The sequence below is a fragment of the Pelophylax lessonae genome, assembly GCF_965119305.1.
Source record: "Pelophylax lessonae genome assembly, chromosome: 12".
Classification (NCBI taxonomy): domain Eukaryota; kingdom Metazoa; phylum Chordata; class Amphibia; order Anura; family Ranidae; genus Pelophylax; species Pelophylax lessonae.
This window is the reverse complement of record NC_138779.1, coordinates 93,840,551-93,865,375: the sequence shown is the minus strand read 5'-3', so window position 1 is coordinate 93,865,375 and position 24,825 is coordinate 93,840,551. Positions and strand designations below refer to the sequence as shown.

The following is a 24,825-nucleotide window of genomic DNA, read 5'->3' as shown; positions in this document are numbered from 1 at the left end:
AGTAGTACCAGCCCTTCAAATAGAATGGTGTCTCAGGGGGATTGCAATCTGACAATAGTCCAGGCATGGCCAGCCAAGCCATGGAATGGGCAGGGCCAATCCATCGCGTGCGTTCAAGATAAAATGTCCACTACACTAAAAGTAGAGTCCCGCCAAGGTAGGGAATTGCATGCACTCGGAGGAAAGGCTGAGGAAACTACTAGGATCCATATACACAGCCTGTTGCTCCAACATTGCAGTTGATTGAAGATAAGAATCCATTAACACAACAAAAACCTTAGAAACAGGAAAACTGAAGAATTTAAAGATCCAAACTCTTAAGAGCTAGGCAAAAAAACTGAGCTGTGTGTTGCAGAAGGGGGGTTTGACTACCAGTGAGGCCAAAAAGGAAAGTGTGAGGCCGCCCATAGATTTAAATATCTACATAGCATTCTAGTCCTGCAGGTGGCATAATAACCCACTGGTCAAAACCTTAAGATCTGGCTGTGTCCTTCAATGAACTCAAAATCAATTTTTTCAAGCCCATTAAGGGACACAGGTCCCATGCCTCAGAATTATGTATTGTTTTTTCAAATGGCTCTCTAATGCTGGGTTTTACTGAGGCTTGCGTAGAACTTTTCCACTACTCAGTGTCCAATCCTCCCGAAGGTGGCAGCATAATTTAACCGTTTCAAACAAGGGGGGGGGGGGCACAGACAGCCCAAAGGGAAGAGCCACAAACTGGAAGTGCTGCTGACCCACCGACATTTGCAAGAACCGCTGATGAAGAGTTCAAAACAAATAGGGTCCTGCAAATACAGATCCTTGATGTCAATAGATGCTGGAATTCCCCTTTCTTGTAGCAATGCAATAAACATGTTGTGCAAGTTCAATTTGGAACATGAGAACTTTCAAGTCCAATATAGGGCAAAAACCACCTTTTGGTTTTGAAACTATAAATAGGTTGAAATAACAGCCCCAAAACTGTAAAGTGAAACTTATATAGGGCAGTCTGCAGGGAACGCAATCTCGATAGACAGGCAGGTTTGAGGGAATAGAGCAGAGAAGCAGTAGGGACACCACATCCCAGACACATTGATCTGATAAGCCTTCTCAGTGTCCAGGGCATAGGTGTGAGAGAAGTTAAGGGGTGGGGGGGGGGGGGGGGGGACCACAAGGTGGAATCTTCCTGCTTCAGGGAGGCATGGGGGGGGGGAGAAGGTCTTCAAGAACTCAAAAATACTGGGATTTGGTTTGCCACTGCCCCAGTCCTGTAAAGCACTAGCCAGCTAGCTGCACACAACGTTACAGTCTGACATCCATGCAGCGGGGGCCAGGTAAAGCTCCATCAAGAGGCAACCCAACATAAATCTGTAATCATTTTGCCTAAGTGGTGTAGATGCAGCAAGGTAGAAAATGGGATTCTTCTTCAATCTGTCAGTAAATTAGAAAACCTGTTCTCAGAGAGGTTATCAACCACCTAAGGACACGATCACAAAAATGAGTATGGCTGGGAATGAGAGGGCCCATACTAGCTGACTTAAAAGCTTGTTTGCCAGCATCCTCACTGGAAGGGTGAAGCATATAACCATGGATAAAATTCACTTAAAAATAAATGCACATTTTTTTGCATTAGGAGCCTGTAAAACTTTGCACCAGCATTTAGATCATTGATGCCATGCAGGTCTCCTGCACACTGACAATAACGGGGAGTGAAGGACAGAGCAACGGCACACGCCCACACCTGTTGCTATGACAACACGCTTCGGAGGCGTGTGCCGTTGCTCTGTCCTTCACTCCCCCTTACCGTCGGTCTTCCAGCCAAGCCGTGGCGCACATGCGAATTGGCGACTATGCAGACTGGTTCGGGCCCAGGCTCACTTGGCCAACTACGCTGGAGCCTAGGCAAGAAGATCCTGGGGTTCCACCATCGGGTGAAATAGGAGCAGTGATCGAGCTCCGTGTAAGCCTTTAAGGGGCCATTAAGGAGATGACCTAATGTACATGCCCTTAACCATGAGTGCATCTGTTTGTAAAGTTCCGTTTGAGGTCTTCTATTAAAACTGTATTACGCGAGGTCGGCAGTGTGCTAGTGTCTCCTTTGCCTTTTTTGTACAGATAACTTACCCTTTAAAGAGCCTGTGTCCTGTACTGGGCAAACATTAAAAAAAATACATTTGTCATGTTTTGCCAAATGTGCAATAAAATCAATAATTCTAAAGGGCATCTAAGACACTGAGTAAACAAATCAAACCTAAACATTTGATCAGAAAGGTTTACTCCTAAACATGATGGTTAAATATGGCAGTATTTGCTGTAACAAAAAGATACATACCCTGGTAGAGGTTCTCGACTCCAGTCTACAGTAAACGCTGAACCATCTTGCAATCTGGCTTGTAGAACTTCTTTAAGGAGTTTCTCAGTCCGATCCTTGTCTTCCTCCGTTTCACATGCAGTAAAGCAACGCTGAACATATTCTTTCATTGCTGGCGGCCAGTCTTCTGGTTTTGCAGAAGAATTACCGCTACAATCAAGATTGCATAGGAATTAAAGTGCATTCAAGAAGAAAGCATGAACCACAAATAATCATGAATATTTTAATAAGTACAATATTATTTGGTTACCAGTGATCTTGGTTCTTCTCAGTTTGCTGTTGTAACATGTGGTGATGCATGCGTGTTGCCTGCTGCACACTATTGTTATTATGTTGCTCAGTAGATGAAAAATTCTGATTGGTCATTACCATAGGGCGCTTCTGAATGTTAAATTTAAGACCACCAGATCCAGGAGCTTCTGCAAGAAGAGAAAGGTAAAAAATGTATTCAAAAACTGAATTTTTGTAAAATCTTACCTGTAAAATTCCTCTCTGAGTCCTCCGACAGTCGCCGCCTCTTCATATTCGTCACAATGGGGTATTAGACTTTGCTCCGTAGGAGTAGCTAGGCAACAGAATATGTCAATATTAAAGCTTTTAACATATCCCACCCCCAGGGGGTGGTCCCCTCAGTCTATACCCTCCTGCTTCCTGTTCCATACCTCAGTTTCAGTAGAATAGCAGTAGAGTACATACACAAACCCCAAAAGAGGGGCGCGGGCGGTGACTGTCGGAGGACTCAGAGAAAGGAATTTTACAGGTAAGATTTTACAAAAATTCAGTTTTCTCTTACGTCCTCCGACAGTCGCCGCCTCTTCATATTCGTCACAATGGGGACGTCCCAAAGCAGTGCAAACATGAGGGGTGGGAAACGCAGCCGCGCCTAAGGCAACGCCGTCTCCACATCAGAGAAAGTAACCTTACCAAAGGAAGGAAACCAGCCGGGCAGCATGAAAAAAAACTGTGCTCAACAGGAGCAACAACCCAGGAAGAACAAATAACCTAGGGATAAAAACATCCCAAAACAGCCAAGGGCCCAAAACAAGGGACCTTAAGGTACTGCCGCACTAAGAACCTTGCGGCCAAAGGAAGCATCTGCCGATGCCTGAACATCCACTTTGTAGAACTTTGAGAAGGTGTGAACGGACGACCAAGTCGCCGCCTTACACACCTGGGCCACAGAAGCCCGATGAGGACAGGCCCAAGACGTACTCAGAGATCTAGTAGAGTGCGCCTTCACAGGCATAGGAGGAACCTTCCCCTTCAAAGCATATGCCTGCTCAATGGTCTGTCTGATCCATTTGGCGATGGTAGAAGCCGATGCCGCCATGCCCTTCCGAGGTCCCTCAGGAAGGACAGAGAGAATCCGTCTTGCGGAAGGATTTAGTCGAATTCAGGTAAACCCTGATCGCCCTAACAACATCCAAGGAATGCAAGGACACCTCCTTCGGATGCTTAGGCTCCGCGCAAAGCGAAGGCAAGACAATGTCCTCATTGAGATGAAATTCCGAAATCCTTTTCAGAAGAAAAGAAGGATTAGGTCGCAAGACCACTTATCCAAGTGAAGTACCAGATACGGAGACCTGCACGACAAAGCTGCCAGCTCCGAAACTCTGCGAGCCGAAGTGATCGCCACCAAAAAGGTGACCTTTTTGGACAACAGAGGTAACGAGATCTCCCTGATCTTTTCAAAGGGAATATGTTGCAACACGGACAGAACAAGGTTCAAGACCCATGGAGGCAAAGGCTCCCTCCGAGGAGGGACCAGGTGTCGCACCCCTTGAACAAAGGTGCTAACCAGAGAATTAGACGCCACAGGGCGCTGAAAAAGAACGGCCAGAGCAGAAATCTGACCCTTAAATCGTGGCCAACGCCAAACGCTGGTCCACGCCCGTTTGAAGGAAAGCCAACACTCTCGAAACCGAATATGAGCGAGGGGAATACCCCCTGGACTCACACCAGGCAAAGTAGGCCTTTCAAGTACGGTAGTATATCTTCCCTGAAAAAGGCCTTTATAGCATTGATCAAAGTATGAATGACCTCCGGAGAGAGACCCTTATCCTTCAGGACCTCGGTCTCAACAGCCAGGCCGTCAAAGCCAACGACTAAAGCAGGATGGAATATCGGTCCTTGAGACAGAAGATCTTCCCGAAGAGGCAGACGCCATGGAGCGTCGACCGCCAGATTCACGAGGTCTGCGTACCAAGACCGGCGGGGCCAGTTTGGCGCCACCAGAATCACCGTTTTCGGTTCCGAGGACAGCCTGCGAAGGAACCGGGACAGCAACTGAATTGGTGGGAAGGAATACATCAGCCGATACTGATGCCACTGAGCCACTAACGCGTCTGACGCGTCTGCCCGAGGATCGCGCGTCCTCGCCACAAACCTTCCCACCTTGTTGTTCAGACGAGAACAGGTCCACATCCGGAAGACCCCACTTCGCGCACAACATCTGGAAGACCTCCGGGTGGAGCGACCATTCCCCCTGGTCCAGAGTCTGGTGGCTCAGATAATCCGCCTGCCAGTTCTCCACCCCCGGAATGTGAACTGCCGTTATCGCCGGGACGTGCGTCTCGGCCCAAGACAGAATGTCGGCTACTTCCCGAGCCGCTCGGGCACTCCTGGTGCCCCCCTGGTGGTTGATGTAGGCCACCGCTGTGGCATTGTCCGTCTGAACCCGAACCGGACAGCCCTGCAGCTTGTCCGTCCAACATTGAAGGCAAAGATTTATCGCCCGCAATTCCAGAACGTTGATCGGAAGGGAGGATTCCTCCTCCGACCAAGTACCCTGGGCGGACAGAACGCCCAGAACACCACCCCAGCCCGACAGGCTGGCATCCGTGATCACCATCCACGAAAACGGACAAAAAAAAACTTGCACCCCGACACCGTCGGGGACTGCAGCCACCATAGAAGATTCCTTCTCGTGCGAAGACTCAACGAGATCTGAAGATCCAGAGATTGTGGTCGCCCATCCCACCTGGACAGGATCTCCACCTGGAGATCCCTCATGTGAAACTGGGCGAAGGGAATCGCCTCGAAAGCCGAGACCATCAAACCCAAACACCTCATGCCCGTCCGGAGGGATGAGCACGGAACGTCCCGAAGGGACCTGACTTCGTCCTGAAGCGTTTTGAGCTTGTCTTCCGGTAGGAAGACTTTTGCCTGAACCGAATCAAGAATCATACCCAGATAAAGACGAACCGACGGGCACAGCGTCGATTTTGGGAAGTTTATCGTCCAACCAAACTCCTGCAGAGTTTGCATCGTGACGGACAGGTCCTTCACCAGACCCTGACTGGTCGCAGACCGAACCAGAATGTCATCCAGATACCCCAGGATCGAGATACCCTGGGCTCTCAATAAGGCCAGAACCGGTGCAAGCACCTTGGTGAAAACCCGCGGAGCCGAAGCGAGACCGAAGGGCAACGCCACGAATTGATAGTGATCCTCCGCAATGGCAAATCGAAGATACCTCTGGTGACCCTCGAAAATGGGGATGTGTAGGTACGCATCCTTCAAGTCGATGGAGGCCATGAATTCTCCCGGAACTAGAGCAGCCACCACCGAGCGCAGGGATTCCATGCGGAACTTGCGAACCCGCACAAATTGGTTCAGAGCTTTCAAGTCCAGAATTGGACGTACCTTGCCCTCCTTTCTGGGAACAGTGAAAAGATTTGAATAAAACCCCCGAAATCTGTCCCGATGAGGCACCGGAACCACCACTCCCTGAGCCCGCAGGTCCTGCACCGCCAGATGCAGATCCCGCAAACGCTCCAGAGACAGTTTAAGGTTTGAGGGGAAAAACCTGTTCGCCGGCCGAGAGAGGAACTTGATCTTGTACCCAGACCGAATGATCTCCTGAACCCACCTGTCCCGAACGCGGGCCAGCCAGGGTTGAAGAAAACCGAGCAAACGTCCCCCCACCCCAGAACTGGGTGAGGGCGTCCCTTCAGGCCGCAATGTTATGGGCAGCGGATCCGGACTGGCCGGACTTCTGCTTACCTGCCCACGGTTTCTTTTGGGAGCCTTGACCCTTGAAGGGTTTGCCCTTATAGTGCGACTGAAAGGCACGAAAGGACCCCTGAGGGGGCCTAAATGAAGCATGCTTCTTACCTTGAGCGCCCTTAGCCTTGTGAGATTGGGGCAAGAGCGTGCTCTTACCCCCAGAAATCCCCTTAATCAGCGTATCCAGTGAGTCGCCAAAAAGGCGAGATCCCGAATAGGGCAAATTAGCCAAGGTCTTGCGAGACGATTGGTCCACAGACCAACATTTTAGCCAAATCAAACAGCGGGTCAACACCGCCACGCTGTGCACACGTGCAGCCAAAGGAATAACATCCAATTCCGCATCACACAAATACATGACACCCTGATGGATCTGATCCACCATAGCCAACGTCGTCGGCGGGACAGTCAGCCACCAGGACGCGCCTGAGTACTTGCGTCCAATCCGCAACAGCCTGAGCCGCCATAAGGGAGGCAAAAATAGCCTTTAGCATGGAACCGGTAACCGAGTAAGTATGACGGGCGAGAGACTCCAGTCTCCTGTCCGTAGCGTCCCGGAACACCGGGGTATCCTCTGCCGGAATCGCAGTGGATTTATTCAAAACCGCCACCGCGTGATCCACCGGAGGCGGCACACACCAACGTTCATCAGTGGCGGGTGTGAAGGGATAATGCAGTTTGAACCTACTTGGCACAGCAAAAGGCTTTTTAAGGTTGCGCCATTGTTCACTAACAGCGCGCTGAAAATCCTCAGTGCAAGGAAAAACCTGCGATGTTTTGCGCCTCCGCTGTGTCCCATAAGAAGCCAGAACGGCAGGTGGACATGGTTCATCCAGTAAATGCAGCGTTTGTTTGATAGAAGCAACCAAGCCATCCATGATTGCAAGCTCCTCAGACGAGCCAGTGGGAGAATCATCAACCCCCTCAACCTCTGCATCCCCCTCCGACCCTGCAAAGTCCAGGGACGAACGGGACCCCGATAAGGGGACCCCAGCCATAGCAGCCCCATCACCTTCGCCCTCTGAATCAGAGGAGATTGAAACTCTGGGCCTTTTAGTGGATTGAGCAGCCACAAGCATCTGCACCTGAGCAGCCAGGTTAGCCACAAGTGTGGCCAAATCGCCCCCCTCAGGGGAAACAGCAGCAGCCCCTTGTCCACCCAGTAAGGTGGGAGGAAATTTGCTTTCCTGAGAATCCATGCCCCCAGAAGTGTGCAGGAGAAAAAAAGGGTAACTGCCCCTTTAAAAGCGCAGCCCACCGCACACACACACCAGCACAATGCGACCCCCACAGGGAAAACTACAAACTCAGGACTAAGGAGGATAAAAACCTGGAGAAAACACTGCTGCATCGATCGGTGTGCCCAGGGAAAAGGAAGTGATGCAATAGAAGCCGCTCCTATAAAGCCTATGGGAGGCTACAAAAAATGGCCGCCGGGGGAGGAGGTACATGCAGTGCTACATGAGGCCGGAGCGATCGCCGCCAAAATGGCGCTTGGCGCCAAAAACGCCGCTCCCAGCTACAGAAGAAGCCCTCATATGCCTGTAGAAAAACAGTAAAATGGCGGACCGCAGTAGCGGCCGCCTCATGTTGCACTAAACATGATCCACAGCATGTCCTACAACATACAGCATGTCACACAGAGAGATCACACAGTTATGCACACAGAACAGTGTATCACAGCCCCCCTCCTTGCAGCCCACAGCAGCATCCAGACAGGGAGTCCCATAGTGTGAACAGACATGCAGGGTTACACAGTCCCAGACTGACATCCACTAAACAGACAGGTCCCCACACAGAGTACACTTACCTTCTGAGTGGCGTGGGGAACCCGCACAAGCGATCAAGCCACTGCACATGTGACAGGGAGAGTCGCAGCCAGGACGCAGGAGGACTGCGGTGCGAAACCGCATGGCGTCCAGTGAGGTAGCCACCTCACCATAGCATCCCTGCAGCGAACAGGGATGGGTCGTTCACATGTGCCAGGAAAAATACCTGACTGAACGCTCAATGGCAGGCTGGGAAGCCACTGGCCCACAACCTGCGACCAGGGGGGCCAGCCCGAGACCCAGCCCGCATGATCCTCTTCATCAGAAGAACTAATGCTGACAAAAGTAACAGCTAAGTAAAGAAAGAGAAAAAAACTCAAATAAAATCAAAAAGAAGATAAAGGCTGAGACAAAATGCCCCAGCACAGAAACAGCCAGCTAACTCCTGAAAGCTAGACATTGAAACTGAGGTATGGAACAGGAAGCAGGAGGGTATAGACTGAGGGGACCACCCCCTGGGGGTGGGATATGTTAAAAGCTTTAATATTGACATATTCTGTTGCCTAGCTACTCCTACGGAGAAAAGTCTAATACCCCATTGTGATGAATATGAAGAGGCGGCGACTGTCGGAGGATGTAAGAGAAAAAGATTTTTGAGCATTATAGAATCTATATGCAATCTGTCAAACATATTATACATGAAAAAGGGTTCACCGAGTACAATTAAATAAAAAGAGACAGAAGAGAACAGCAGTTTGCTCTGCAATAGCAACTATAGAAATATGAAGGCTACTATGGAGTCACTCCTACAATTTAAAAGTAAATCACAAAAAAAAACGAGAACAAAAGCCCCACCTGACAAGCTGCAGAATAAGTTGAAATCTTCCATCCTCTGAAACTACCCCCTCCCCCCCCCCCCAGAATTAGTTGCAATCTTCCAAGACGGCATGTACTACATACATGTCTTTATTTAGCCACAAACCAGACTTTAATGTACATCTAAGGCGATTAACTTACGTTTCATGCGGTTCCATAACTGTTGTCCTTTCTTTTGTTTGGTAGAGTCATAGTTATGCTGCTGAGAGTAACTGTTGGAATTTGTGTTTGAATGTTGGCTGCCTGAAGATGCTCCTTGAGGACCAGATTGGGACAAACTATGATTTACAGTTTGAGGAGAAGCTGGCTGGTTACTAGAGGAAGAAACTTGTGACTGGACAGTAGAATAAGACATGCCGTCTTCAAGGCCAGGAACTGGAGGCTGAAATCAAATAATTGATAGCTTTTCATTACTTTCAGTAATGTTTTTTATCTTCATAGAAAGATTATTGCATCTTGTTTGCTTTATGCAGCCACCAAAGCAAGATTACCATGCACATTATAGGTTCTAATATCATACACACGCACACACTGTCCTTACAATATCTGGAAGAGAAATGAAAGTCCTACCTGGTTTCCCTGGTGCTGCCCAGCTGCCTGGGTTTGTTGAGATGCTTGTGCTTGGTAACTGCCTGACATACCATACTGACCAGGAGAAGAATATCCACTATACAAATTCTAGAAAATATTATAATAGGACATATTACTAAACTGCAAACACTGCTGTTTTTAACCACTTGACCCCCAGGCTAATGCTGATATTTCTCTCAAACATGTAAAAAATTGGATTTTTGAATTACTGTAAAAATCTATTTCTCTGATGTTCATTGACGGACACAGCTGATAATCATAACCAATGGGGTTATACTGCCCACTACAGGAGTAGGACACTAGGCAGAAAGAATCTGGCTACGCTTATGGGCAGTCCCAGGGGGTATACTCCCTCTCTCCCTGCTAGAGGTACTCCGTTTTGTTACTAGCCGTGTCAGAAGAATTACAACTCTACAGAGGGGTGGGTGCTGTGACCGTCAATGAACATCAGAGAAATGGATTTTTATGGGAAGTCAAAAATCCCATTTTCTCATTCGTTCATTGACGGACACAGCTCCTGATCTTCATAACCATTGAAACGTCCCAAAGCAGTGTTAAAAAATGAGGGGTGGAAACAAAGCTCCTGAGCCGCCAGGACACTTTGTGCCCCCTTAGTGATTGACATAAGCCACAGCCATGGCATTGACTAATTGAATGCGCACTGGATATCCCTGAATACGATCCATCCAATAGTCCAGGCACAGTCTGATCGCTCGGAGTTCCAAGACATTGATCGGTAGTCTGAATTCTGCCAGTGTCCAGATTCCCTGAGCAGAATTTTTGCAGAGGATGCCTCCCCAGCCAGACAGGCTGGCATCCCTGTCCAATAAAAGTGGATTAGCCCAGCTGTAGCGCCAGAGAACGAAGCCACCATATCAGGGACCCCTTCGTTCCCCAGCTCAGCCAGATCAGATTGTCCAGAGACTGCAATGTGGCCATGTTGTGGCCAACCTAGCTGGCCGCTCGCTGGCCAGACTGGGGTGGCCAATGGATCTAGATTATCCAGCCCATCCCCCAGTCCAGCAGTTGATTGTAGATCTCACAGGAAAAAAACAGGAGAAAAAAAATTTCTATCTAAAAAAAAATTGGCCAGGACCAAAGATCCCAGTAAGAAACTAGGTCCTTACTCCTGACTAGCCTGAAAAAAAAAACTGAGTACCTATAGCAGGGAGAGAGAGAATACCCCCCTGGGACTACCCATAGGTGTAGCCAGATTCTTTGCTGCCTAGCGTTTTTCTGTAGGGGGCAGTATAACCCCAATGGTTATGAATATCAGGAGCGGTCTCCTTCAATGAACGAAAGAGAAATCTGCATTTTTGTGTACTAGAAAAATACCAAGAACCCCCAAACATTTATTACACATATATATATATATATATATATATATATATATATATATATATATATATATATATATATATATAACACATACATACACACCCTCACCAGCCACTTTGCCTTCAGAACTGCCTTAATTCTTCGTGGCATAGATTGAACAAGGTGCTGGAAACCTTCCTCAGATTTTGCTGCAGATTTGTCGGCCGCACATTCATGATGCGGAATCTCCCGTTTCACCACATCCCAAAGGTGCTCTATTGGTTTGAGATCTGGTGACTGTAAAGGTCACTGGAGTACAGTGAACTCATTGTCATGTTCAAGAAACCAGTTTGAGACAATTTAAGCTTTGTGAAAAGATGCATTATCCTGCTGGAAGGAGCCATCAGAAGATGGGTACACTCTAGTCATAAAAGGATGGACATGGTCAGCAACAATACTCAGGTAGGCCGTGGCATTTAAACAATGCTCAATTGGTACGAAGGGGCCCCAAGTGTGCCAAGCAAATATTCCCCCACACCATGACACCACCAGCCTGAACCGTTAATACACGGCAGGATAGATCCACGTTTACTCCAAATTCTGACCCTACCGGCAGGATAGATCCATGTTTTCACGTTTACGCCAAATTCTGACCCTACCATTTGAATGTCATAGCTGAAATAGAGACTCAACAGTAGGGATAGACCGATATGTTTTTTCAGGGCCGATACAGATATTTTGGTCACAACGTATCGGCCGATATTTTGTAAATTTAAAGTTTTGAAAAATAAGACAATTTTTGACACAAATCTGGTACTGAACATGTTAATTTTTGTTTAATGCTTGGTGGCTGGCTGGCTGTCTGGCAACTTGTCTGTGGCTGGCTGGCACAGGGCCTGTGGGTGGGTGGCCAGCTGGCTGGCACCGGAATGCTGTGGGTGGGTGTATGGCTGTGATACACTTCTGTGAGACTAGTCTCGACTCCAGACAAGGCTGTCCAAGGTGAGGGAGCCGGCCTAATAAGGCAGAAGGACGTCACAAAAATATCAGCAATATTGGCCAGTTCGGGGGGGGGGGGGGGGGGCGGCGATACCGAAATATCGGGGAAAGTGCACATCGGCCACGCCGATAATTGGTCTTTGAGTTACTGTTGCCTATCATCTCGAAACAAGTCTGCCCATTCTCCTCTGACAAGGCACTTTCCTCCACACAACTGCTGCTCAGTGGATATTTTCTCTCTCAGGGCCATTCTCTGTAAACCCTAGAGATGGCTGTGCATGAAAATTCCAGTAGATCAGCAGATTTTGAAATACTCAAACCAGCCCGTAGGGCGACAACCATGCCATGTTCAAAGTCACTAAAATACCCTTTCTTCCCCATTCTGATGCTTGGTTTGAACTTCAGCAAGTCGTCTTCACCACGTCTAGATGCCTAAATGCACCAAGTTGCTGCCAGGTGATTTGCTGATTAGCAAATTGTGTTATCAAGCAATTAAAAAGGTGTGCCTAAAAAAAGTGTACGGTGAGTGTGTGTACGCATGTAGACATACATGTATTTTCATTCATTTATTTTTTAAACAGAGGCCATAGAGAATAAATTGGTAAGTAGGGATGCACAGATACCAAGAATGCTCACGAGTACTCGTGAAATGTTGCTAATACTGATATTTTGCGGTGTGATTTGCGTCAATACAAAATGAATGGGCACAAATTGCACTGCAAAGAAAAACACATGCGTGCAGGAACGCAGTGTGATTCCTGTCCAAATCAAATGCAATTCCCCCTACCTCTGGGGAGTTATGTTTTACACATTTCTTCCAGGTCAATAACAGGCAGGGGATATCAGCGCTGATGCCTCTACCTTTTACCCGGTGGCATTCGCCATGCCAGACTCAGGCATGAAGGTAACAGCAAAGTCCAGGTTTACCTTAAATGCATCTCGCATCTATGCATGGCAACACCATAATTGACTATATTGCACTGCCATTCATTTTGAAGGGCACCCCAACACAGAAATTTCAATTGGCTGTTAATTGTGCTACCCTGGGTCAGGAAAATGCAACAGGTCATTAAAAATGCAAAGAAAAAAAAAAAAAAAAAAGAAAACCAATGCAAATCAACCATAAAAGGTGTCCACCGTAGGCAACCTGCATACAATTTATGAAAGACAATTTGCCTGCGTTACTAAGAATTATAAATATACATACCATTGGATAATAGTAGTTGTAAGCATATTGGTAGTTATACTGAGAGTACCACTGGTAATACTGTTGCTGCATTGTTGCATCCCCCTGTACTGCAGAGTACTATAAATAATAAAAAAACAAAAAAAAAAAAAACATTTAGCTTTTCTAAATACTCTGCAAAAAGGTTTCAAAGTAAACCAGTCATGAGATAAGTTTAGAAACCCCCATTGCTGGCTTTCTGCTAAAGCCAAATGCCCGCCCTCAACAATCTGAAGTCCCATCCCCAGAGCAACCATTCTTTATGGGTCTCAGAAAAGGGATAGAACTATAAATCTCTACACTTGTTCTCCCATAGCAACACAAACATGTTAAGCAGGTATAATTCGTAAACAATCTAGGGTAAATACAATAGATTATGTCTTCACTTGAATTTTTTCCCAAAATCCCCTTCTACTGTTCAGTTATGCTGCATAATGTAGCACACTGCTCATGTACTCAATGTCCTCCAAAATTTCATTTCACTTTTATGAAAAGCACTTCAGTTTTCTTACATAAAGCTAAAAGTCAATTTAAAAACATACACTGCAACAAAAGATTCCACCCCCCCCCAAGGTGCAGTCTAAAGACCCAAAATGGTTAATAGCCGATTCACAGCATGAATCGCACAGAAGAGCTGAAATTACTCCAGACCACACCAAAAGTAGGGCATGCACGACTTTACTAAACACACACTACTGTACCGTGCGATTGGGTGCAGAGACAAACGCACTGCATTTGTGAGCTGCATTTAGGGGGTCGTTAAATTACCTCGGACACCCACTGCAGATCACAAGTGCAGTGGATTTTAAAGGCGGTGTGGAAAAAGCGCATGAGCACTGGTTCCCCGCACCGCGTTTTGGTGTGAACTGGGCCATAATGTTTTTCGGATGCTAAGTTTCTCATCAGCCCACTGAAAAGTTTTGAGTTGTGATATTAATAGCAGATCTTTCCAGTCAGTAGGGAAAAAAAGGAATTGCTAATACAATATCTGTAGAAAAGAGAATTTGAAATGTTTCATTATTACAACAATGTATATAAAAAGGACATTTCTAAGCAAAACGGAACCTTGAAATGTTAAAATGTACTTACTTTACAAACAATTTACAAAGAAAAAAAAGGCACAAACACATACGCAAAGACCCAAATGTAACAGGGCCAATGGAAGTATCATTTAAAGTACAACCCCTTTCACAATTGTGCAACTTGTCCTGCGACTTGGGACTGCAAAGTCGCACTTCATAATTTCCATTGAGTACCATTCATATCTGTGCGACTTCAAAGTAGTCCCTGCACTACTTTGGTCCAATATTACTGTGTTTTGGGGTCCATAGACCATTATTACACAGGCATTGCTTCAAATCCAGTCAAAATCACGTCAAATTTGCATGACTTTTAGGTTGCACAAGTGTGAAATGGCCTAAAAAGGAAAAACTTTTTTTTATTAGTTTTGGATAGAGTGAAGAGGCATTAGAACACCCGTCAGCTTTTTTTGCCGTCTGTGCCCCACCTTAGGGAGATTAATCCTATTTGTCCTGTTTACCATTATCACTAATGGGGAAAAGTAAAAGAAAATCCCAAATTTTGTGTTGTCCCCAGAAAAGTAAGAGGGGAAACCTGCCAATGGGGACACTAGTTCTGCCGACCTGCCCCCCCTCCCCAAGAGATTCCCTTAATTTTTTATGGGACACAAAGTGTAGGCAAATCTCCCCAATGGGACAAAGATAGCAAAAACAAACCTTACAGGGGTTGTACCCCCAAACACCCAATTACTCTATCCAAAATGAAAAAAAAAAAAAAAAAAAAAATGAAGCCTATAGTTCTACTTTAATATATATTTTGCCAGTAAGATCTAATAATCTCCCAAGAATCCAAGCTTCTAAGTTAGGACTTTACCTGAGCATTCGACTGCCCGTCACTTGATCCTTTATTAGCTGCAGAGGTAGAATTGGCTTTGCTAATGCTTGCTAAAGCCTGCCTTGCTTTCTCCCACTCAGGATTCTCATGCATTGGTGCTTCCAAAGCACCATCTCTGCTGGCACCATACTGCTGAACCCTGTAAGAAAATCAAGTTCATTGTAAAACCTAGGTTTTAATTTTGAAGATACAAAAGCAGGGTCTCGTTTAAATTCTAAAAAGCCGAGAACAGTGGGTGTAGAAAAATAATCAAATTTTGTTGCATTGCAGACACAAATGAAGACAGACAGTTTTTGTTTTATCCAGCAGTATTTACTTAGTACAACTTATAACATCCAAGTGAAATATATAACACCAGCATGTCGGGGGGGGGGGGGATCAAAAACAAACATTGATTTAGAAAAAGGATAACCCCTTTAAAAAATGACTTGTAAACAGGTGTAGCTAATCACCTTCTCAATGACACACAAAGCCATTTGACTTTCAACTGTGATTAGCTGTGGTCATTTTGATTAGCTCAGCATGAAAAGAGCTTTCCTGGAGCATTTCTGTCCCTGGTAGTGCAACTAAGGCAAACAATCAACTATGGGTGGCGAGGCACTGTCGATGGATCTCCGGGATAAAGTTGTGGACCAGCACAACAATTTCAAAGGCTTTACATAAAGCTGGATAACAAAAACGGTCTTGATTTCAGGTTGCAAAGCAACAAAATGTGATTTTTAAGTGGGGTGATTTTTTTCTATAACCACTGTATAGATCTATATTAAATAGAAAGATCCAGCTCTGATGATTTCCATAAGAGGAACTTTTTCCAGTCAGGGCACCTTGAAAAGTATTTTCAGGCATGAGGTACCCCAGTCTAAAGCCTCATACACACGATCAGATTATCGAACGATCTGTCGTCCGTTTTTTGTTGCATGCTAGTCTGATGTGGAAAGTGAAGGTTATTTTCATACAAAATTTCCTGTACGACAGAATTCTACTTCAGAAGTGATGCCGTGTGGGATTGTTCTTTCGTCTCTAAGCATGCCTAGTCTTGCTAGTCTTACGAAAACTGTACTAAAAATCGGGTGTTATGTTGACATACGATGAAAATTTTATAGCCTGCACATCCAGTTTGTCGTCCAAAAATCCGTAATCGGCTGTCGAAAGCACTATACTAACAATCCAAAAAAACGGCAGATCGTTCGGACGAAATTTCCCTTCCGATTTTCGTATCGTGTGTACGGGCCTTAAGGCTTAGTTCACATCACTGTGTTTCAGGAACATGTGTGTGCATTTCCAACATACAGACACACTGCTTTTTAACTGATGTGCAGGGGTGCCACTATTTGGTAAATGTGGTGCGTTTTCAGTGCAGAGCAATAAAAAAAAAAAAAAAAAAAAATTCTTCTTTACCCGTGTTTCTCCAGCTAGAGCAGCCTTTTGAAATGAATAGGCTGCCCTAAACGCAGCCAGAGTTGTTAACCATAGACCATTTCATACAGGGTTGTGGGGTGGTAAATCTATGCAGTTGAGTCGCATTTTTACCACCCCTAACTGCTCTCCCTTTAGCTGCAGAAGTCAGACACATACTGAGGCCACAACAGGATGTATACCCCCAGATGAATAAGTCTGTGCTGCAACCGTGTGCATTGTACATGGCTGCAGTATGGTAATGTTGCTTTTAGGGAGTTGAGGAGACAACATATCACCTCTTCACTGCCTCTGAAAAGCGATCCAAGAATGGACTGATTTTCAAAGGCGCAGAAGACCTTGCCACTGTTGTGACTCAGCCATTAAAAAAAAAAAAAAGCAGTTCCAAATAGTACAAGATTAGGGGGGTCAAGATTAAGTGTAATACAAGTACAAACCCTTTTTTTTTTAAATCTGCGGTAATGTACCTGCTGCTGGGTACTGCCCTGTAGGGGGGAGGCGGAGAGCTCAGGACTCTGGAAGATGCCTCCCCCTTACTGTGCACATGACTATGCTGACCAAACTGCCAATTATTTGGTGGAAGAGCCAGAGCTTGATCAGAAGAACCGAATGTCTTACTGTACCTGGATATGTGGCACCCCTGACAACCTCAGCCAAACTAGACTGTGGGATTCTGCTTAGTAAAATGTTAAAAGTATAAATAAGAGCGTAAATTTTTTTTTTTTTATGCATTCTTTGCATTGTTAAAAGGTTAAGGGTAGGTAGTATTACTCCCCCTTAGGCCTCATGCACACAGGGCGTCAGAAAAAAAAAAACGAGCTGCAGAGCCACTTCTAACGCCAGGAAAAAGCAGCTGGAAAAACATGCTTTTGGTAGCCTTTTCCATTGGCGTTATTGCACATTTGGCCATGTTGGCTTTTAGCAGCGTTTTTTCTGCCTCCATTCAAAATCAATGATTGCCTAGGAGCCGTATGATATGGCTTTCAGCCCATTGATATGAATGGAAGTGGCATCACAAGTCAGATCAAGATGATGAGACTTGTGGTGTAACTTGCGCTCAGAGAATCTTGAAGGGAAACTCATGCCAAAATGAGGCCTGGTATGCATTTTGAGGGGAGCCCCACACCAAAACAGTGTGGGTGCCCCCCCAGAATCCCTACCAGACCCTTATCCGAGCATGCAGCCCGGCAGGCCAGGAAAGAGGAGGGGACGAGCAAGCGGTCCCACCCACCCCGGACCATACCTGGCCATACCGCAATCCGGCAGGAGCCTCTGTTTTCTCCCTCTTCTCCCTGTGGCCCCAGCATCACAAGTGTGGGCACCTGGCTGTGACAGCCGGGTGCGCGAGTCGTGCTGCACTTCCTTAGTGGCTGGGCAAACTTCTGGGACCTGTGACATGTTCCAGAAGATTGCAGGGAGGGGGGGGCAGAACTTCCACTCGAGCTGCCTAAGTCAAGTATGAGTGGGTACCTGTCAAATCTAGGTACCCGCTCCCCTCCCCAAAAAAATGACATGCCAAATGTGCCATGTCAGTGGTCAGGAAGCACTTAAAGCGGAAGTTCCACTTTTGGGTGGAACTCCGCTTTAACTTGGAGAAAGTGTCATTTTGTCAGTTGAGAAGGTATACAATCACAGATTATCTTATATTAAGAGATCACGTTTGCAGCTTTCCTTTGGGATAGTTGTGCTGATGCACGGAACACAGCAATTTTTTTTTACCAAAATATTGATACAAAAATACTGATTAGTTGTACAAAGACTAAAAGGATGCAGAAGTAGGGGAAAAGCCATTAAACAAAAAGACAATACATACCATTCAGGATTAAGCGGTTCTCCAAGATTAGTAGCCATTACTATCTTTAAGATGAGATCTCCGAGGAGAGTCCTATTAAACAAAAAGCAAAAGATATAAAAAAAAAAAAAAAAAAAAAAAAAACAGAGCTGATACTACTGATTGCAAATCATTACTTTATTTACTACAGAGGAAGGTTTCAATTGGGGGGGGGGGCGACAGTATTCAACTCTCCTCTGCAAATTTATGGATAAGTCAGTCACGTTTAAAGCCCGCCTATGGCTAAATCAGGGCTGAACAAACCCCAAAAGCCAGGCAACCAATGCACCTTAAGAATTACAGCTGGCGCCTAACTTTTAGCGTTCTCTAGTAAAAAAAATCCTGCTGGCTCCTGAACAGACCATATTATATTGTCCACCCCAGGCATAGATTTTGTATTACTGTGGTGTGGAAGCACTACAGGGCCTTTTAGTATGGCTGGCATGAAGCTTTCAGAAAGAGCAAGTATAAAAAGGACACAATGCAAAAAATGGTGCCTAATGGGGGTGGAAGCAAAGCACAGAGTTGGCTTTCAAGCATATGTCAAGGCAAACCTCTAAAGACCCTGCAGGTACAGAAAACACGTGTTGATCTACCAGAAATGCACTCTGCTCATAGATCCTATCATGTGGGCTGACAACACACAGTATTTCTGTAAACAGAGTTCAAAGAATATAACAAGTTATTATTAATGGTGTCACTATAAACGACCAACACTCCAGGGTTCAAATACTTAAAGAGGCGCGGGAGCCGCTGTTCACGGCACATGGCAATGAAGGAACGGCACGGGCAGCCGTTACTTCAGAGCACATGCGCCAGTGATGTCACTGGCTGCATGCAAAGCAAACATCTCCTAAACAGTCTATGTTTAGGAGATATTTACAGTACCTATAGGTAGGCCTTATCATAGGCTTACCTATAGGTAAAAGTTGCAGAGGAGGGTTTACTTCCTCTTTAACCACTTTAAGACTGGGCCTATTTTTGACACTTGGTGTTTACAAGCTAAAATCTGTTTTTTTTTTTTTTTACTAGAAAACTTCTTCGAACCCCCAAACATATTTTTTTTTAAGCGGAGACTGTAGAGAATAAAATGGAGATCGTTGCAATATTTTTTATCACACCGAATTTGCGCAGCGGTCTTCCAAACGCAATTTTTTTTCCGGGAAAAAATTCATTTTTTTTTTTTAATTAAAAAAATAAGAAACCAGTAAAGTTAGCCCAATTTTTTTTTCATAATGTGAAAGATGATGTTACGCCAAGTAAATAGATACCCAACATGTCATGCTTCAAAATTGCGCACGCTTACGGAATGGCGACAAATTTTGGTACTTAAAAATCCCATAGACTTTAAAAATTTCTACAGGTTGCCAGAGTTACAGAGGAGGTCTAGGGCTCAAATTATTGCTCTTGCTCTAACGATCGCGGCAATACCTCACATGTGGGGTTTGAAAACCGTTTACATTATGTGGGCTGGTTTTCCGTATGCGTTCAATTTATTTTTACACTCTTTTTTTAAAAAAAAATCAATAAATTTTGATCATTTTTATTCACATTACAAGGAATGTAAACATCCTTGTAATAGAAATAGGCATGACAGGTCCTCTTTATTGTGAGATCTGGGGTCAAAAAGACCTCAGACCTCACAACTACACAAAATCGGCCTTTAAACTGGTTGCTAGGCAATGAAATTGGACGTCGCTCAGGTCCTCCAAGACCATAGAGTTGAGTGAGGGCCATCTTGCCCTCACTCGACTTCCTGTCTGAGGATCCGGGACAGAATTGTTTTTTTCCCCGCTGCCAGTGAGTCCAGTAAGCAGGGGAAACCGGCCGGGGGCACCTCTTCCGCCGCACCATAAGGGTGATCTGCCGCTTGGACCACCCTTATGTGAAAGCTGACCGCCCACCGTTTTTAAAAATACCGGGGTTATGGCAGCAGATCTGCCATAACCCCGGTATTTAGCGTCAAAGGACCGACGTAAATAGGCGGTGGGCGGTCGGTAAGTGGTTAAACTGGGGGGTGCAAAATCTGGTGCAGCTGTATATGGTAGCCAATCAGCTTCTAACTTCAGCTTGTTCAATTAAGCTTTAACTAAAAACCTGAAGACGATTGTTTTTATGTAGAGCTGCACAAGATGCTGCACTCTATAATTTTAGTAAAATCAACCTCTACATGTTCATTGTAATCATATATATTAACAAATAATGTTAAAAGAATGTCGCATACACCATCTTTTCACCTACAGAATATTATGTCGCATATGAAAACCTCTGATGCACAACCCCATCACCAGAAATTTTAATTAAAATTATATTCGTGGATGTATACAGTACTGTGCAAAAGTTTTAGGCAGGTGTGAACTGCTGGAAAATAAAGAATGCTTTCAGAAATAGAAGTGGTAATAGTTTATTTTTAAGAATGACAAAATGAGAAGAAGTTAATGAACAGAAGAGAAATCCGAACAAAAATTTGTTGTGACCACCCTTATCCTTCAAAACAGCATCAATTCTTCTAGGTACAATTGCATGCAGTTTTTGAAGGAACTCAGCAGGTAGGTTGTTCCAAACATCTTGGAGAACTAACCACAGATCTTCTGTGGATGTAGGCTGCCTCAAATCAGAGTTCAGAGAAGAACTACTAAACTAGTACATGGATTGCAGGAAAAAACTTACCAGGAAAGGTTAAAGGACCTTAACATGTATAGCTTGGAAGAAAGAAGAGACAGAGGGGATATGATAGAAACTTTTAAATACATAAAGGGAATCAACTCGGTAAAGGAGGAGAGCATATTTAAAAGAAGAAAAACTACCACAAGAGGACACAGTTTTAAATTAGAGGAGCAAAGGTTTAAAAGTAATATAAGGAAGTATTACTTTACTAAGAGAGTAGTGGATGCATGGAATAACCTTCCTGCAGAAGTGGTAGCTGCAAATACAGTGAAGGAGTTTAAGCATGCATGGGATAGGCATAAGGCTATCCTTCATATAAGATAGGGCCAGGGACTATTCATAGGATTCAGATATATTGGGCAGACTAGATGGGCCAAATGGTTCTTATCTGCCGACACATTCTATGTTTCTATGTAATCCTTCTGTCTCTTCATGTAATTAATCCAAGACAGGCTCGATGTTGAGATCAGGGCTCTGTGGGGGACAAACCAGCACTTTCAGGACTCCTTGTCCCTCTTTACACTGAAGATGGTGCTTAGCCACTTGCCACACAACATTACATTTAATGCGGTGGGGTACCAGCTGCAGACTAAAGCTGGATACACACTATACAACTTGTGGTTAGATTTCCTTCAGATTTACCTTTTCTATGTAGTGCGAGGGCCTGCCAGATTGCATACAAATTGAAAGTGTTTAGGTTTGACCTCATATTATATGGTTTTGGTAAGTCTAAAGGAAAAAGTCTTCAGAAAATCCTTATAGTGTGTATGGCCCATTAGTCATATAATATATATATATATATATATATATATATACACACACAAACACAAATTGTGCCTCTTCCAGGTTTGGGGCACGCAGTGCGCTTCTCCTGTGAACACTGTGTTTAGTGAACAGTCAGCGATTACATGACGTTATCATGTATGGATTCCCATTGATGAATATCTTGCTTACAAGCTTTAGCCATACTTCTCTTAAGTCCATATACACAAAGATGATTTGCATACCTCACATACAACCAAACGAAAACACGGGTGCTGGTAACAAAAAGTCTCGATTCACATCTGCGCATGTATTTCGCAGTGAAAGCAGCTCATTCCTTTTAATGGGCTGCCCTACTCCCCCACCTTTTTTTAAAATCACGCTGCACTGATTTAAGAGAAACATGGGGATAGAAGTCCCGACCCCTTTTTTGAAAGCACACCACAGTTGCAAATATGTGGGGGTGTCTGCTAAAGTGTAGCACGTTGCTCTTATGATATGATATGTGAATCTATCCTTACTAAGAGTCAATAAATAGGACTTAAGCCAACTAAAAATGAACAAGTAGTGTTGCTGGTTCTAGAGGCATCTTTAAAACTCCTAAAATGTATTTCATTATATTCTTTCAACTATATGTGTGGGGGGACTGCTGAACATCCCTCCATATGGACTAATACTGAAGAATGGTAGAAGCTATATTTAGGTCTCTATTAAGTATTGCCTATCATGCATTTAGGTTTCACAAAGAAATGTGAAAAGCATGTCAGGTGGAGGAAAACATTACTTAGAAAAAGATTCCAGTGAATTCTCAGCTGCTTTCTGTAATTCAATAGGAGGCTATTTAGACAGAAGCTATTTAAAGATCTTGTAAGTCTTCCCTTTTTTTTTTTTTGTTAAAGAACAAAAACAAGACTAGGCCTAACAAAAACACCTATATGAACCAGGCTACCTTGAGACATGACTAGTGAGGTTTAGATTGGTGACATCACTATATTTCATTAAATTTACTAGTCTAGTTAATGGTTGGGAACTACATTTCATATTCATTTTAAATCTTAAAACTAAAATCAACATGTAATCACTTTAGAAACAGGATTTTGGTCTTTGTGCTGGCTTGTACACAGTTGCGAGGTATCCTTTCTGGCAAAGTAAAAGCTGTTAGGCAACTCTACATAGCTACTTACTAGCATTACTTCCTGTGAGGAAATTGCATTAAATATCCTATGGCACAGCGATTCCTGCCCACCTCCTGAAACTCTTCCTCTCGGCTGCTCCGTTTCATATTTTTTTTCTTTTTAGGTATACATTGGGTATATAACTGGTGCCCCCAGATTTCATGTGCTGTGTATAAAGCTCAGAGGAGATTTTAGGTGCGCAGGTATGGCCAGGGCAAAGCACATGTGGAGCTGCCTCCCTTGGCACAGAACATCAGACAGAAAAGGTGCCAGCTCCTGCCAGTCATCTCCCACAACTGAACACCAGAATTGGCAGGTCCGCCACTGGCGCCCTGTGCTTTTCACAGATGTGAGCAGATTGACCGAGCTCATGTGACAGACATGAAAGGGTCTGGAGAAGCTGAATAAATCGTTTTGCTGCCTGTAACATCGTTCAGTATTACCGGTTTGGTGGTGGGTCAGTGATGGTCTGGGGAGGCATATCCATGGAGGGACGCACAGACCTCTACAGGCTAGACAAAGGCAACCCGACAATGGATACCTGTCATTTGGTGTCGGGATGAAATCCTTGGACCCATTGTCAGACCCTATGCTGGTGCAGTGGGTCCTGGGTTCCTTCTGGTGCACAACAGTGCCTGGCCTCATGTGGTGAGAGTATACAGCCAGTTCCTGGAGGATTTAGGAATTGATACCACTTATTGTCCCCCACACTAGTCTGACCAAAATCCAATAGAACACCCCTAGGACATTATGTTTCGGTCCATCTGACGCCAGCAGGTTGCACCTTGGTCTGTTCAGGAGCTCAGTGATGCCCTGGTCCAGATCTGAGAAGAAATACCCCAGGACACCATCCGTCCTCCCGTTAGGAGCATGCCCCGACATTGTCAGGCATGCATACAAGCACATGGGGGCCATACAAACTACTGACTACCATTTTGAGTTGCTGCAATGAAATTTCAGCAAAATAGACTAGCTGCTGCATCATTTTTAACTTTGATATTTAGGGGTGTCTTTGAATTCAGCCCTCTGTAAGTTGATCATATTAATTTCCATCAAACGATGTGGCATCCTTTCATTCCGAACACATTACCCAGTCCATATATATATATATATATATATATATCTCCATCCAGCATGAGATTTTACCCCATTGAGATCTGATGTGTTTAAAGGTGGGCCTTTAATTTTGAGGGGTGTGTGTGTAAAATTATATATATGTATATATATATATATATATATGTAAAGAGATACACAGTGAAGGGAGAAATATATATTATATATCCCTGCGCTGTGTAAAATGTATACATCTCCTGCATTGTGAGATATATATATATATATATATATATATATATATATATACACACACACACCTGGACAGTGTAATGTATATCTCTATCTCCCTGTACAATGAGGCGGTCAGTGAGGAGTGTGATCAGCCTGGTTAGCACAGCGCTGTGACCTAGTATAGAGCCCTCATAGTGGCGGCACACACAGGAGAGGGGGGGGGGGGGGGGCTGGGTGGACATTACCTCAGTCAGCTCACACAGGAAATGGAGGCCTCTCCCTCCTCCGGGTGTTCGGGCGGCGCTCTCTCTCTCGGTCGGTGTTGAGGTTTCCTCTCCCCCGTGCTCTTCCCGCGCAGTCCTCAGTCGGTGAGCTCTGTGTGACTCCCGTCCGTTGGAATCCTATTAGAAGAGACAACTCCACAAAAAAACAAAATGTCGGCAACCGTCCGTCTTACCACTACGTAGCTGCTTCTTCTTTTTTTTTTTTTTTCCTTTCTCCTATTTCCGTCCTACGTCTGACGACAGCACGTTCGGGTTAGACCATTAGCGGAAAGAGAATTCCTATTGGTTCATCTGTGCAGAATGCTGATGAAGAGCAGGCGCCTCTTCCAATGAATAGAGAGGAAGAGGGATGGG

General features: G+C 44.9%; 1 protein-coding gene across 1 annotated transcript in view; it reads right to left on the bottom strand.

Moving 5' to 3' along the window:
- Positions 1-24,504, bottom strand: part of LOC309568632 (leukocyte receptor cluster member 8 homolog) — a 67,836-nt gene extending 43,332 nt beyond the window's left edge. Inside the window, exons 1-8 of the mRNA XM_082274353.1 lie at positions 24,433-24,504; positions 18,282-18,353; positions 15,032-15,191; positions 13,121-13,219; positions 9,577-9,684; positions 9,148-9,388; positions 2,605-2,772; positions 2,315-2,501 (exon numbers count right to left, since the gene is read on the bottom strand). Of these exons, the coding sequence (XP_082130479.1) occupies positions 2,315-2,501; positions 2,605-2,772; positions 9,148-9,388; positions 9,577-9,684; positions 13,121-13,219; positions 15,032-15,191; positions 18,282-18,319 (1,001 nt within the window). The 5' untranslated portion in view covers positions 18,320-18,353; positions 24,433-24,504. The remainder of the gene's footprint in view (positions 1-2,314; positions 2,502-2,604; positions 2,773-9,147; positions 9,389-9,576; positions 9,685-13,120; positions 13,220-15,031; positions 15,192-18,281; positions 18,354-24,432) is intronic.
- Positions 24,505-24,825: the final 321 nt, after the last annotated feature.